We start from the raw sequence: 14,838 nt of genomic DNA, 5'->3' as shown, positions 1-14,838 counted from the left end.
GCCAGCTTTCTCTTTCTTCCCCCGTGCCCTACATGCCGAACAAAACTTTGTCTCCGCTCATTTCCTATTTTCCCCCTCCTCCATCCTCTGAGGATTCTTTCGAGTTTTTCAGTTAGATTCTCGGGCTTTGGGGGAATGTAAGAAAGGAGGAAGCCTGGAGTATGGGGTGGAGAGAGGGAGAGAGATCATAGAGCCAATGGTGAGGAAGTGGGAAACGATTGAGAATTGAAAAAGAAGAGGACAGGCATTTGGGGGAAGTGTAGGTGTAGAGCCTTTAGAGTTTCTTCAGAGTTCCAAGATGACACGGACCTTTCAGTTGCTAGGGGTTGCCCGGGCTTTTCTCGGAATATACCACCATGCTGAAGAGTGGTGCGCATTCGGCTTATTATTTGAGTTACATCTAAATGTTAACTCTTGACGTCATATATTTTTGTTTATGTTTAAGCAAATAAGAGAATCGCTATTGTGCTCCCTCTGTCACCGTTGACCTAAGTTTTCTCTCCTCTCCCTCTGAAATCCTTCTTCCATCAGCCTCTTTTCCAAGGCCACCACTGCCATCCTAGTTCATGTCTGTCACCTAGAGAGTAACCTCTTCAGTGGTATCCCTGCCTTCAATCTGATCCTCTCTCTCTCTTTCGACTGCCCACGCTGCTCCAGAGTTAACTTTCCAAAATGTCTACAGTCCTTTGACTTAACTTTGTGTGACCCAGGGACCACCTGTCTTTTGGCTCTTGTGCTTTGCTGATCTCATCTCCTCTGCCCGCACCCCCAGCCCCCGCCTTTCCCACTGAGCTTTCAGCCACACAGAATGACTTGCAGGGCCGCTCATACGGGAGCACGAACATGCTCCGGTAACTTTGCACATGCTGTTCCCTCTGCAGAGAATGCCCTTACCCACTTGTCCACAGGTGGAGTTATCCCGCCATCTCCCAACCTTGGAAGACCCATTTCAGATGTCACCTGCACTGTGATGCCTTCTTCTTGATGCTTTCGGGCGGTTTGGCACGTCCTGCTCCCAGTGGAGCATTTTGAAACTCCTGTTAGAATAGCCCTATTATGCTTCTCTGTGTCCTCCATGGAGCTGGAGTGCGGTGGGGATTTTGTGGCAGTTCGGGAGATAACGGTTAGCTTGTGGCCTCCGAAGCTAGGCAGTTTGAGTTCTTTTTTTTTTTTTTTTAAGATTTTATTTATTCATTTGACAGAGAGCACACCAGTGGTGGGGAGAGGCAGAGAGAGAGGGAGAAGCAGAGCTGCCACCCCCCCCCCCGCCCCCACACTGATCAGGGAGCCAATGTGGGGCTCCATCCCAGGACCCGGAGATCATGACCTGAGCTGAAGGCAGATGCTTAACCATCTGAGCCACCCAGGCATCCTGGCAGTTTGAGTTCTAATCCCAGCTGTCCCATTCTGTTATCCTGAGTCCTTCGGTAAATTACTTAAACTCCTAAACCTTGATTTCTGCACAACAGTGATCACAATATCACCTATTTTGTCGACGTGTTGTGAGGGGCAAGTGAGATAGAGTGTAAAAGCACATAATACATTGTCTGACCCATTTTAACTATTTGACCCATGCTGGCTATTTTCATTTATCTTTGACTCTCAGAGTTTAACATAGTGCCTGACACAGCAGGACTCAGCAACGTACACCAAATGGATTTTTAAAACTATCATCGAATCTCTCCTAATGGCTTATCACGTTGTATCCAATGCATTATAATTATTTGGAGATACCATACCCTGTTTCAGAGTTATTTGCATATAGTCTAATCTCCCTTACTTGACTGTACAATCCTTGCAGCCAGAGAGATTGTCTTGAGTGATGTTCCCTCCACACAGAGCTTTGAATTTGGCAGGTGGTGTGTAACTGGCTTGGTCTGTATTACCCTGCTTTTGATAAAGGAACCTTTCTGTATTGAGTATCCATTTTGTGGTCTCAGCTGTTGATGCACTTGTGGGAAGTAAATAACAAACTTTGAAACCGGTAGGGCCATCCAGTGTACTGGGGAGTCCAGTTTATCGGGTAATTACTAGAATTACAGAATGGATTATTTTGATTGGAAGAGAACACACAAGTCATCTTATCTAAGCACCTTTCTTCTGACTCTTTCAGGTAGAATCCAGCCTTTAAAATACGTATCTCAAAATGGTGGCATGAGGGGGAGTGTGTTTGCCTCGCTTCTCCTATTATTCCCTCGGGGGGGGGGGGATTAAATATATATATATATTTAGTAAATGCCATATAAATTAATTTTTTTACCAAATATATTTTCCCTTTATCTTTTATATTGTAGATGTTGTTTTTCTTTTGTATCTTTTATACTTAATATTTCAATATTCAGTTTTCTCTATTCAGTTTCTGAAACTCCATGATTCACCACATGATTTCTTTTGGATGAGGTGATCCCTTCTAGTTCTAATTATTTTCCCAGGAAGTCTGATTTTAAGCAGTGGGTCTGAACCTTTCCTCTTAGTAATATCAAGTGTTTTTTAATTGCCTTGCTCAATAGATTCCATAAGGATGTGAAAAGACTATTTTAGATGTGGTTTTGACAGTATTTTTAAGCTTCCAGCTTTGCATCCTACACTGATTTATATATTATTCAGTATTTTTATACATTCATTTTCTCTCCAAAGCTCTGTTATATATACATAATTTTCTTAGTCCTTTAAATAGTGGTGCACTGTCCTGTGGTTAGCAAGTGTTGATTTTCTAATTTTTTTGCTGAAAGGTTAACCAGCAAACAAAGGAGTTTCAGTGGTTTGCACCAGTCATATGGTTAATTAGTGATAAAGCTACAAGAGGAATGTTCTAATATTCTAGCCACATCTTTTTTCCCTTTCGTGCATCATAAAACCAGGTCTTAAGAAGCAGCAGACAAGTAAAAATAAATTTGATAGATGCTTATGCTGTCAATATAGGTGTGTTTTATCTTAAACCCTAGATTTAGTCATGAAAAATTTGAGCATGGATTATAAGTAGCTTTATGATGATAATATTTCTGTAATAAAACATTCTTTGGAAGTCCTCTCTCTTCTGTATTTTTGGTCACTCATTTATTCAACTTCCCTTTATTGACCCTCTCCTATGTTCAACAAGCTAAATGAGATTCAGATTTGTATAAGTTGAATTTTCTTAAAATAAGATATGCCTATTTAAACACAGTATCCATAGGAACACAAATTTATCAAAAAAAGTGAGAGGAAAAATTTGAGAATTTGGAGTGAGATTCTAACTTGCAGCATTGATATTTAGATGAACCTCTTCACCTTCACAATCCCAATTAAAATCACTGCAACATTTTAAAATACGGAGAAACCCTATTAGTGTTGGAAGGGGGGGCGGGGTAGGTCCATCTTTGTGCTGAAAACTTGGATGAATTTCCACTAGGTGTAGTACAGATGGGGTCATATTGAGGAAATGTACGAAGGCCAACAACTTGCAATTTCACTTCCTAAAAAAAGTGACAAGAATGCGCTTAGGACCACCTGTAGGGGCTTGCGCTTGGCTTACTTACACAGCCACTGATGGCTTAGGAGTGTCACGAGGAGGCCTAGGAATAGTTGCTCTGAAAGCAAAGCTGGCCACAGGCGGTGTGCAGGAAGGACTGGCTACGTAAGCTCTGTTCCTGGAGTAGATAGAGGGTCAGGTCAATTTATAAAATGTTTATGTGGAAAATTGTGAAGTTTTTCCCGTAGGGAACAACCCATGGCCCCACCTCCTTCCCTATTTCTCTTAAACATGCTGTATATGAATTTCTATCTACCAGCCTCCCAGCAGGAGGAGGAATCAAAAAACCTCAGAATGGCTGGTGAAGGAAGGGAGAGGGGGAACCTACCCACCCCATTTTGGGGAAGACACCAGCCTGGATAGACAGCTCTTTGTTCAAGAATGAACAAAGAAAGCCAACATAGGGTTTCCGAAAAGACTGCTATGTAAATGGGAGAGCAGAGTATTTAAGAGGCAGAGGAAGAAAAATATTTTCTATAGGAAAAATGAATACTTTTGATATGACAATCTGCTCTGTGCTTTCTACTGAGTGCATGGAAGTAACAAAATGAAGGAAACCATGAAAGCAAACTCTGTGGGGTGAAAGCTGGAGGGAGAAAACAGAGCGAGAGAATAAATTTAAAATATTGCTGAATGAGACCCTAGGCAGAAAGGCAAAGGGAGCTCACTGAAGAAGGAAGAAATGCAAGGGAACTACAAAATGCATTATATTAGTAAAGAAAATGTGGAAGTTGGACAAAAAGAAAGGAATGATGGCAAAGGCAAACCTGAGACATTCTCCCCAAATGTGGAGCAGAAGGTCAGCTCTAAGAGTACCTAGACGGATAATGAAAGGCCAAAGAATGGAGCTTTCATATAGACAGTTGTTCCTAAAGAATTAGAATCCAGGGGCGCCTGGTGGCTCAGTCGTTAAGCGTCTGCCTTCGGCTCAGGGCGTGATCCCGGCGTTATGGGATCGAGCCCCACATCAGGCTCCTCCGCTATGAGCCTGCTTCTTCCTCTCCCACTCCCCCTGCTTGTGTTCCCTCTCTCGCTGGCTGTCTCTATCTGTCAAATAAATAAATAAAATCTTTAAAAAAAAAAAAAAAGAAACCAGATTAAAAGCCGCCAAAGCAATTAAGCATATTATAAGAAAATAATAAAAACAAATCCCACCTTCTTGACTTTAAAGACATGGATCTGAAGACTGCATGCTTACCATGTACCAGAGAACATAACAAGAGAGAGACCAATGATTTGATATAGTTTGGTAACTTTTCTGTTAATTTCAGGGATAAAGCAGAGAAATTACCAAACACCCCGATCGGAAAAAGTAGTTTTACCCCCAAAGAAGAAGTTGGCATCAGAATTCTCTGCAGCATTAAATGCCAGAAGGCAATGAAGCAATGTCTGTAACTTTTAGGGGAAAATGTTTGTGACCCAGAAATACTAGACTCAGCCTACGTGTTGTTCATTAGTGAAAGCAGTGGAAAGATATTCTCAGATATGTGATTTCTCATAAATACGCCATCCGCATACTTTTCCTGAGGAAGTTGCTTGAAGATGCGCTCCAGCCAATTATAAAGCAAATGAACAGTTCAACCATGGGGAAGTCATGAAATAAAAGGATTAGTGGTGAGCAATAGAACCAACCTTAGGATTATAAAATATAAACTTCAAAACATGAAAACAGTTTTAAATGTTTATTGAAAGATAAAATAATAATGAACAATGGTGAAATAAGCCCCAAATACAATACAGGGAGATAAAAAAGAAAAACATATTACTTTTCTCTACTTAGACAACTTGCAGTAGATACTAATTTTTGGAATTAATACTTCAACTGAAAATTCTTAAAAAATAATGAATACAGTGAAAATCTCCCTCAATCAAAAGAAAAAAAAAGCTTATCTTTATATATCATCTTTCCCTAGGACCTGCATGTTCTTAAGAAACATACATACTTGGTGTTTCTAGCTATGTTTAAAAAAAAAAAAACTATAAATAAAAGCACACCAGAACATAAACACCGTATATTGATTGATGGTGGGATGTTGTGGTATTGTAAATCTTCAGTAAGTATGGACATGAAACCATATGCATTTTTTAAAAGTATATATAATTTGACATAGCTATATAATCATAATTACCTTAAGGGAAAGACATTAACAAAACAGTGGGCTCTAGGTAGGAGAAAAAAACCTGTACTTTCTGTTCCTCTCTGTTCATATATTGGTTAATACATTATGTATTAATTTTTACAGTGGAAAAGTAAACTTCATGAAAAGAAAAAAATCCTATCGATAGAACAGAGTTATAATTAGAGGCAAATTTATGGTATCAGATACCGTGTTCTTTCCCCCCAAATTAAAAATAAACTAAGCATTTAATGAAAGGCATTAGGGAGAAAAAAAAAAAGCACAATAAAACAGACCATCCAAGAACTGAAGGGGGGGGGGAAGAACCGTATAAAACCGTACGTATAAAACCGTAAATGGAATCGATTTCAATAAAAAGTCTAAGAGCTGAATCTTAGACAACAAAATTAACAAACTTCTAGCTTGTTTGCTCAGGATAGCAAACCAAGAGAACACAAAATAATGTATTTAAATCACAAATTCAGAGGAAGTAAAATGTCTAGCTAATGCTAATTATGAAGTGAATATTCTAGTAAATATTAGCAAAACTGATTTAAGGACTACAATACTGGAATTGGCAATAACTATGGAAATATCAAGAACACTGCCAGGGAGCCACTCCGGTGGTGAAACTGACTGTCTAAGTATTATGGACTATTTTTTATCCCACTTTGTGCTCTTGAGTCGTCTTAAAAATCCTATAATAAGCAGGTACTAATTTTGACTAGGAATAAAAACCAACTAAAACAACAAAATCTTTCCCTAAGTAGGGAATTCGTTCTTTTAGACCTTTAAAGGTAGAAAGAGCTGCCTTTCTAAAATTTAAGAGAAGCAAAATATTGACATTCAGTCAAAGGAGTGCCAAGGTTCAGGGAGCCCAGTAATGGGCCCGAGAGGCCTTGTGACTCTGGGCTGACCAATGGCCCAGGGACCACTAACGGCAAATTGAATTTCTAGATCACCGGTTGCCTTCATGGCTTTCTGAAGCCTCTAGAATGTGAAAGTAGACACACCAATTTTGAAGTGCCATGCAAACATATGAATTCTAATCATGCCTTGAGGTTCGATGGAATATCTGTCACTAGAAAGCTATTTACAAAGTGCCCTAAATTTTGCACATCTCGATGACAAGGTTTTGATCGTTTGTTTTTACTAGTAACATGAATAGATGAAGTGCTCTTTACTACATTCATGAAATAAGTAAAGGAAGATTAGGATTTTTGATTTAGGCCACTCTGGATATAGTACCCTCGGAAAAAACTGCATTGCTCGCTCTCATTCCCTATGAAATAAAGCTGAATTATGGCAAGGCTCTCTCCTGCGTGTTTGAAACACTGCGGAGTATGGTCTATGTGTTTGCTATAAAAATGTAGAGAGAGATAAACAGGTAAGAAAAATCTTTTCTCCATTTCTTTTTGGAGAGGAAAATTAATTACTATATACATACATTACCTTGTGGAACGTGTACGTATAAACGCAATTGTTCACTCACACCCATTTTTAAAATGCCCGCTTGGTGACATCACTTTGCTAGGGCCAGATAAATGATGTTCTGTGCTCCGTGGAGCTTATGTAGCGAGAGCTTGTGAGAATGTGAGAAGTAGAGGCACATCCACAGGGTGATAAGAGACTGCAACAGTGGAAGTGTGACTTGAGGTCACCTTTTCTAAACTGGCATTCCCAAAGAACTCGAGCTGGTTGAATTGTACCTCGAATTAATCCGATGAATTAGCTTTGAGAATGTTGGGGATTTGTGGCTCACATTAGCATATCTAAGGATATGTGAGATCTCCACCCCCCCCCCCAAATCTGTGGAACTTTGTAGAACTCAGTGTTTCCCCATCACATGTGTCCACAGAACCTTCTTTTCCTGCAATCCTTTATCACAAGGTTAGGGCTCCTGTGGGTCGAGGGCCACACTTTGAGCAAAGTCTATTTACCGTGTACATTAAATGGGGAAAAAGAAAAAACCTTCTTAAAACATCAGCTTCATTTTTGAAGGTTTCCTGTCATGAAAATATGATCAACTTGGACCTTTCCCATTGCATCAACTTCTGTTGGTCCTACTAAACAGAGTGAAGCACTTACAGCTTTCTTACACTGATACTTCCTCCTTCTCCAAAATGCATTCCCAGTAACGGGGAAAAAAATCTATGACCTACTCAGTGTTATCTCTAGGAAAGCTGAACTGTCAAGTTCCTGGTAGGGCTTGACCTTATTATTTCTTTCTCTTTAATGGAGGACCTCTAAACAGCAGAATATGGCTGTCTTTTAATCCTTGCTTTTTAAGTGAGAGAGGGGTGCTAGAAATATGATGGTTTGTTTCTCTCTTCTCTCCGAAATATCTGATCCCCTGCCTAAATATTGTCAGTAACTCACAGGGGTCAGTGAAGTCCGTTATTCAAACATAGGCAAACTTAAGAAATCTCTGCCAAGTGCCTGGACTGTTCCAGGCACTCTTCTAACATCGGGTGTATGTACAAGGTGTATGTTCATGGGGGTATGAACAGGACTGACAAGCTTATAAACCTAGTGGGGAAGGTAACCAACGAACACATGGGTATATACACAATTGCAGACAGCGCTGAGCGCTAGAATGAAATCAAAACCGGAAGCCAAGCAGTTTTTCCTCCCCAGGTGAGGGGAGCACTGTGTACGTGGTAGTCAGGGAAGGCTTCTCTGTGGAGGAGACTTCTGAGCTGAGAACCAGATAGTGAGGAACCAGCTGATTTTTCTGGATCCAGATAAATGGGCCCATAGGAAACTAGAGAAGTCTGGAGTATGCTGGGCCTGTTTCCCTCAAGGGACTCCTGGATTCAGGTGTGTGCTCTGGCTTGCAAAGTTAAATTTTGGAACTCAAACACTTTCCTTAAAATGTGGGTTCCTTTTAATCTCGCAGGGAGGACAGCTGTTTGCCAAGTGGGCAGCTGAAGCTCTCCTCCATTTCTGTCCTTCAGGAGAACAGTATTTCTAAGTGGTATACAGTTGGGCCTTGTTAAGAGTGAGAGCAATCTGAATAACAGTTGCTATTAATATACTGGTTATGTGAGAGGTTTGGAATTATACAAGCGTCGGGAGTTCAGCTCAGATCTGAAACTCATCTCAGTGCTGTTCTAAGACTCAGCCGATCTGGCTCCCATCACTCTAAGCTCCTCCACGGAGACCTCCCACCCCCTCCCAGGCCCCAAACCAGCCCATTCTGACTATTCACAGACTAAATTTTACCTAAATCGATTTCCTTTGAGATGAAATGCTGGTGTTGGCTTATCTTTAGAAATAAGAAATTGCAAGCTGCACAGCCACTGAAATTATGAACTTAACAACAAACCATATGGGTTATAGAATTCCTATAATAACAAACACGTTCTGGGAAGCAAACAACAAATTACCTAGCTTACTTTTCAAATTCAACATTCCTTTCCGCTTGTTTGTTTGTTTCAAGGCCAGTAGGAGGGTGACTGTGCACCAACTGCTCAAAAACCCAGGCGGCAGAGAAGAGGGATTTGGATTAGCCAACTCATCGACCCTATGGAACCCGTTCTTTGCTGCCTACCCTGGCACAATTTGGCTGGGAGGAAAAACCTTGATAACGTTGAGAGCAGTTCCCCCTACCCTCCTCCCCCTCTTTTGGCACCCCACCCTACCAGCCAGAAGCAGAAGTCTTATGAAGAGGTTTTGAGGAAAACGTCCTGTTGTGGTCTCTTTCTGTCCCAAGGGATTCGCTGACCACGTCCTTGACCTTGGGACAGAGGCAGAGTTCAAACCAAGTCTATGGTGTCAGGCTGCTGGTCTCCCTTTTCTGGAAGACTCCTGACGATGCCCCCTTTGCTTAAAGATTGTAGAGGTAACTAGTGTTCTCACGCAAGATGGCCAGGGTGTGGGAGAGCGGCTGACCTTTGATTCTGGCGATCTCGCGAACCGTGTGCAGGGCCAGGCCCGGGTGGGCATACTGGCAAACGCTTTTGGGAACCCCACGAGGCAGGAAGTAGGGCGCATCGGTTTCCACGACGATTCTGTCTAGCGGGATCATTCTCAGAGCATCCCGGGTCTCCCAGGCGGAGGAGTAGGTCAGGACTGCTGTGAACCCCACAGACATGTTGGGAAAATACTTCAGGAGGGGCTCGAGGACTGGGTAGTTGCCCGTGAAGCAGTGCCGGTGGATCTTGTAGTCAGGGGGCACCCTTCTTTTCATGATCCCCAGCAGATCTTCGTCAGCTTCTCGGCAGTGGATCACCAAGGGCTTCTTCAGGGACACGGCCAGCTGCAGCTGTCTCTCAAACACTCTGTGCTGCTGTGGGACAGGTGTGGTGCACTTGTAAGAGTAATCCAAGCCCATTTCTCCAAACGCTATGGCCTTGGGGTGCCGTAGGGCATGCAGCAGCTTTCTTTCTTGAGTGTCATTGTAGTAACGTGCAAAATGGGGGTGACAGCCGAAGGCCCCCCAAACCAGATCATCTTTCAGCAGCTCTTCCCACAGGCCATCCCTTAGTGTGCGAGGATCGCAGAAATCGGAGATGCAGCCCTGGAACTCCTTAGGGAAGGAGCAGTTATACATTTCTGTGAACTTGCTAAAGGTCCCTTTGAAAGACAGCTTGGAGTACAGAATGTCCAAGTGACAGTGGGTATCAATGAAACCCTGATCGTGGCCTCGACTCCAGTGGCTCCTCGGCCAGAAAGGAGACGCATACTCTCCAAAAGGATATGATGACTCGGTCTCCTCTTGGACATTTGGCTCCTGGGCTTCTAGACTGCTGGGGAACCGATAGGAGTGAAAATTCTGGGACCAACCTTCCTCTAATGCCTTCCAGTCTGGGGGCCAGTTTTGGAAGTGCATTTCTGAGCTGGAGGAATAATCACTGAAGAAGCTGTGGCTGCCCCTCCCAGCCTGGGATGTGCTGTCACTGCCGGGGCCCATGGAGGGATAGTAGGAAGGCTGGGGGCTACTGCTCCAGTAGCTGGTGTAGGCCTGCCCGGGATCCCTGTACAAATGAGGCTGGTCCAGGACACAGTCAGCAGGGAAGGGCGAAGGCTTGGGAACTCCTGAGAGACCCAGGGAGATTGGCTTCTCCTGAGGGAATCTGAATGCAGATAGCTCTTCCATACCAGGCAGGTGACTTGCTGAGTACGGGTGCTCAGCCATGGCCTCCCTTTCTTGATGCTTTTGCATTTCTGAGGAAGGGTCACATTTGTCTAGAAATTTTAGGGCTGGAGAGCCTTTTTCAAAAATGACCACCCTTCGGTCGCTAGGTGGCTTCTCACAGGCTTTCTCCAGCGGATCGATAATCACCCTCCTGTTACCAAAATTGTTGACCTCTATCGCTAGCTTTTCCTTCTCCACTCTAACCTCGGGGGCTACCGGCTGCTTGTTCTGAGGAGCAGAGAAGGTGACGACCCTGGCAGGTCTTTGGCCCGGGTTGGGACGCTCTCTTGGGCTGGGTTTTACACTAGTGCCTTCGTCGCCTTCTTCCATCAGTTTTCCCAGGAGGCCCTGGATACCCTTCCCATAGACGGTTGGCGAGCTCTGGTCGTGCAGTGTAGCACTCTTTCTCTTGACCTGGTTGGCGTCCTCGGTCTTATCACTTTGACCCTCAACTTGGGCTGCGAAGTCAGAGTTTGGGGAGTTACGGGAACTGTGTTTGGAATTGCTGCTAAAGCGGTAGGCATCCTCGAGAGAAGCCATTTCCTCTAGGGAGGGCCTAACGGAGCGCAGGAGTTGGTACGGGGGGATTCCACGGACAAAAGGAGCCCCGAGTGATCCACCGAATCGGGCAGTCTTTAAAGAGTCTCCACCCACACCTGGTCCTGAGGAATGGGGTGGTTGGGGTGGCTGGGGTGGCTGGGGTGGTTGGGGCGGGGGGGCGGGTGGGAGGAATTTCTCCCAGCAGGCTGCACCCCGGAAAAACCTCAGCTTGAAGGCCACAAGTCCTTTTTCTGTGTTCTCAGGCGGTGGGGGACGCTTGCCTCTCCTGAACGTGATCTAGAGTTAGGAGCTGGCCAGCTGGACGGGGCACATCAGTGGGCTCCCAGAGGTGTCCGCAGTTCCCGGGGGAGCCTACCTGGGTGCTGCTCTTGCGGTACCGAACCGCGCGCCGCTCCGGTAGCTTAGCGACCTCGTCCCTACTCTTTCAGCTGCCCATGATGGTTCTCGGTGTTCCAGAGATGGCAAAGTCCTCCAACAGAGTGTGTGGCTCCAAAGCGCTTTGGAAAAATCGCAAGGATCGAAGATTTCCGGAAAGCTCGCTCTGGCGTCCAAGCCACAACGTGCTTCGGAAATTTCTAAGCACTTTCTCTTTCGCACATAGGTACTTCCGGGGGTATCAAAGCACTTCCGGGACCATAGAGCGCTTCCATTTGGTTTGGAAAACAAGGTCCTTCCGAGATGCCAAAGCCCTTGAAAAGACCGTAAGGTGCTTTGGGGACCACACACGGGGTGCCCAGAGCCTAGAGGTCCAGGCTGCCAAAGGGGTGGCTAGAGTCCAACGCAGCAGTGGAGCGAAAGGGGAGGTTCGCACCCCCCTCCCCCCACTAGTCTTGGCCACCGGAAATACCCCCCCAACAAGGGGCTGGCCTCCCGCCCCCACCTCCGGTAAGTTGGCCCCTGTCCCCCCCCTCAACCCCCCGTTGCCTCTTCCGCCTCGCCTCCATGGCCGAGGCCCCCCCCCCCCATCTCTGGCCCAGCCAGGGTTCCGTAGGAGCTGCTACCATCGTTTGCTGTTTGTTCCTTTTTTTCCCCCATTCTTTTAGGAAAACATGGTTTTTAAAACATCGTTTAAATATACATGCTTTTAAAAAACATAGTTATAATTATAGCATATTACCATTTTCAGTTCTGTGGTTTTTTTCACTCAACATTTCTGCGTATCCTAAGTATTTTTCTTATTGCTGTATAGTTTTCGAAAACATCATACTAGTGCCTTCATAATATTCCACAGAGTACAAAGATGTGCCATAATTCACCAAACCCTTCCCTTCCTGTTAACTTTTTAGGCTCCCTCACTCGAGTTTTTTTTCTATTTAAAAAAAAAAAAAAACGCTGCAAAGAACATCTCTGCACATATGTTTCTCCATATTTTGGTTTGTTTCTTTGGGCTACATGCCCAGAAATGGAGTTCCTGAGAAGAAGTATAGGAATTTAAAAATGGCTCCTCATAGCACCACATTGCCCTAGAAGAATTGTAGTAGTTTAAAATCCCATCCGTGATGAATAATCCCACCAGGCCCATATTACGGGAGAAACAAAACCGCTGCCTCATTTTAATTCACTCTCATCTGATAATTTCTTAGAGCAAACATTTTTCTTTTCTTTATTGACCCTCTGGTGAATTTCAAGTCCTTTTTTTCATCTTTTTTTAGGGTCTTTTAAAAGTTAAGTAATATTTTTATAAAATAAACTGTCACGTTTAGGTTTTTTTGTTAGTATGTTTATTTTTTACTTACATTTTATTCTTTTGAGCTTATAACTTGTTTTTATACTCAAGTCTTTATTTTTTTCTTTCATAATTTTCTTCTTCTCCTAAGCCTAGAGTGGTCATCCTCCCTTTCAAGGCTTTGAGACACACACACACACACACACACATCTGGAGGGTGGGTACAGGGTAACAGAAACAGATTTGTTATATGTAAGCTGATAATCCATCTGGTATGTATTTGGGGTTATGCTTTCTTTTAGGTTGGGATATACTTGATGCTATTCCAAGTTAGTACTTTTTTCACTTACTGATGTGTGATTCCTTTTTCATGTGTTAAATTCCTTTATGTGGGGCGCCTGGGTGGCTCAGTCGGTTAAGCATCTGCCTTCGGCTCAGATCGTGATCCCATGGTTCTGGGGACCAAGTCCCTCATCATGCTCCCTGCTCAGCGGGGAGTCTGCTTCTCCCTCTCCTTTTTTTTTTTTTTTTTTTAAGATTTTATTTATTTATTTGACAGAGACAGCCAGCGAGAGAGGGAACACAAGCAGGGGGAGTGGGAGAGGAAGAAGCAGGCTCATAGCGGAGGAGCCTGATGTGGGGCTTGATCCCAGAACGCTGGGATCACGCCCTGAGCCGAAGGCAGACACTTAACAAGTGCGCCACCCGGGCACCCCTGTTTCTCCGCTCCTTCTCCCCCTGCCGCTCCCCTTGCTTGTGCTGTCTCTCTCAAATAAATGAATAAAATCTTTAAAAAAAATTCCTGTAGGTAATAGAGTCTATTTCCATACTATTTTTCTTTTTCATGTACTATTACGTTTCTTGTTGTTGTGGCATTGTACTATTTTAATAATTGAAGCATTAAATTATCGTAAGGTATAAAATCTGGGAGAGTTAGGTCCCTTCCATTGCCCTTAATTTTTATAATTTTCTTTAATAGGCAGACTTGTCGATTTCATCAGCTGGACATAGAATTATTTTTTTCAAATTCCTCCAAAATACCAATGAACTTAAAATGTGTTATTTTAGTCTACTTATCCAGAATATAGTCTACCTATTCGTCAAGTTCATCTGTATTTTTGAGTGAGTGTTTTTAGGCTTTTATCTGGGTCACAGAGTTTTCATTAAAACTATTTTTAAGTGTTTTGTAATTTTTTATTCTGTTGCGAACATACTTTTCCCTCCCACCATATTTTCAGCTGGTTATTGCTACTACATGAGACTATTTTTTATTACATTTAAAAAAAAAATTTAAGTAGACTCCATGCCCAGCGTGGAGCCCGAGGTGGGGCTTGAACTCACCACCCTGAGATCAAGACCTGAGCTGAGATCAAGAGTTGGGCGCTTAACCACCTGTGCCACCCAGGCACCCCTAAGAGTATTTTTGATTCATTTGTATTTATGCTGAAATCTTTTATTTATTCTTAGTTACTCAGCCTTTGCTTATGCCATTATTTTATCAGCCTATAATACTTTTGTCTCTTTCTTGCTAGTATTTTTATTTCATACCTTCTGACATTGTCCAGAACACCTCAAAAAGGTATTAAATAATGTTGTCAGTAGGGGCATTTTTGTTCCATTCCTGATTGTAGTGGATGCATAGGTTACCTAACTGTAATGCTGTTCTAGAGCCGATGATTTCGGTCTTGTTAAGGAATTACTCTTGTATTTTAAAATGGATGGGGTAGGAAAATGCGTGCTTTGTGCAGGTGGCTTGTAACTGTTGCAGAACTATTGAATTCTGTTTGCTTGTATTTTAAATCATAAGTAGTGAAATTGTCTGGAAGCAGCCTTGCACACTCCT

The 14,838-nt window shown here is 43.3% G+C and overlaps 2 protein-coding genes across 2 annotated transcripts in view; one reads left to right on the top strand and one right to left on the bottom strand.

The window, feature by feature from the left end:
* Window positions 1-14,838, top strand: part of EFHC2 (EF-hand domain containing 2) — a 185,325-nt gene that overhangs the window by 47,507 nt on the left and 122,980 nt on the right. The window lies entirely within an intron of this gene.
* On the bottom strand, window positions 9,458-12,333 carry LOC113265795 (putative deoxyribonuclease TATDN2). The gene is made up of 2 exons (XM_048213468.1): window positions 12,254-12,333; window positions 9,458-11,324 (listed from the first exon to the last, which is right to left on the bottom strand). Exons 1-2 carry the CDS (start codon window positions 12,331-12,333, stop codon window positions 9,458-9,460), a joined length of 1,947 nt encoding a protein of 648 aa, XP_048069425.1.

The sequence above is a fragment of the Ursus arctos genome, chromosome X, assembly GCF_023065955.2.
Source record: "Ursus arctos isolate Adak ecotype North America chromosome X, UrsArc2.0, whole genome shotgun sequence".
Taxonomy (NCBI): domain Eukaryota; kingdom Metazoa; phylum Chordata; class Mammalia; order Carnivora; family Ursidae; genus Ursus; species Ursus arctos.
This window is presented reverse-complemented; position numbering and strand designations above follow the sequence as displayed.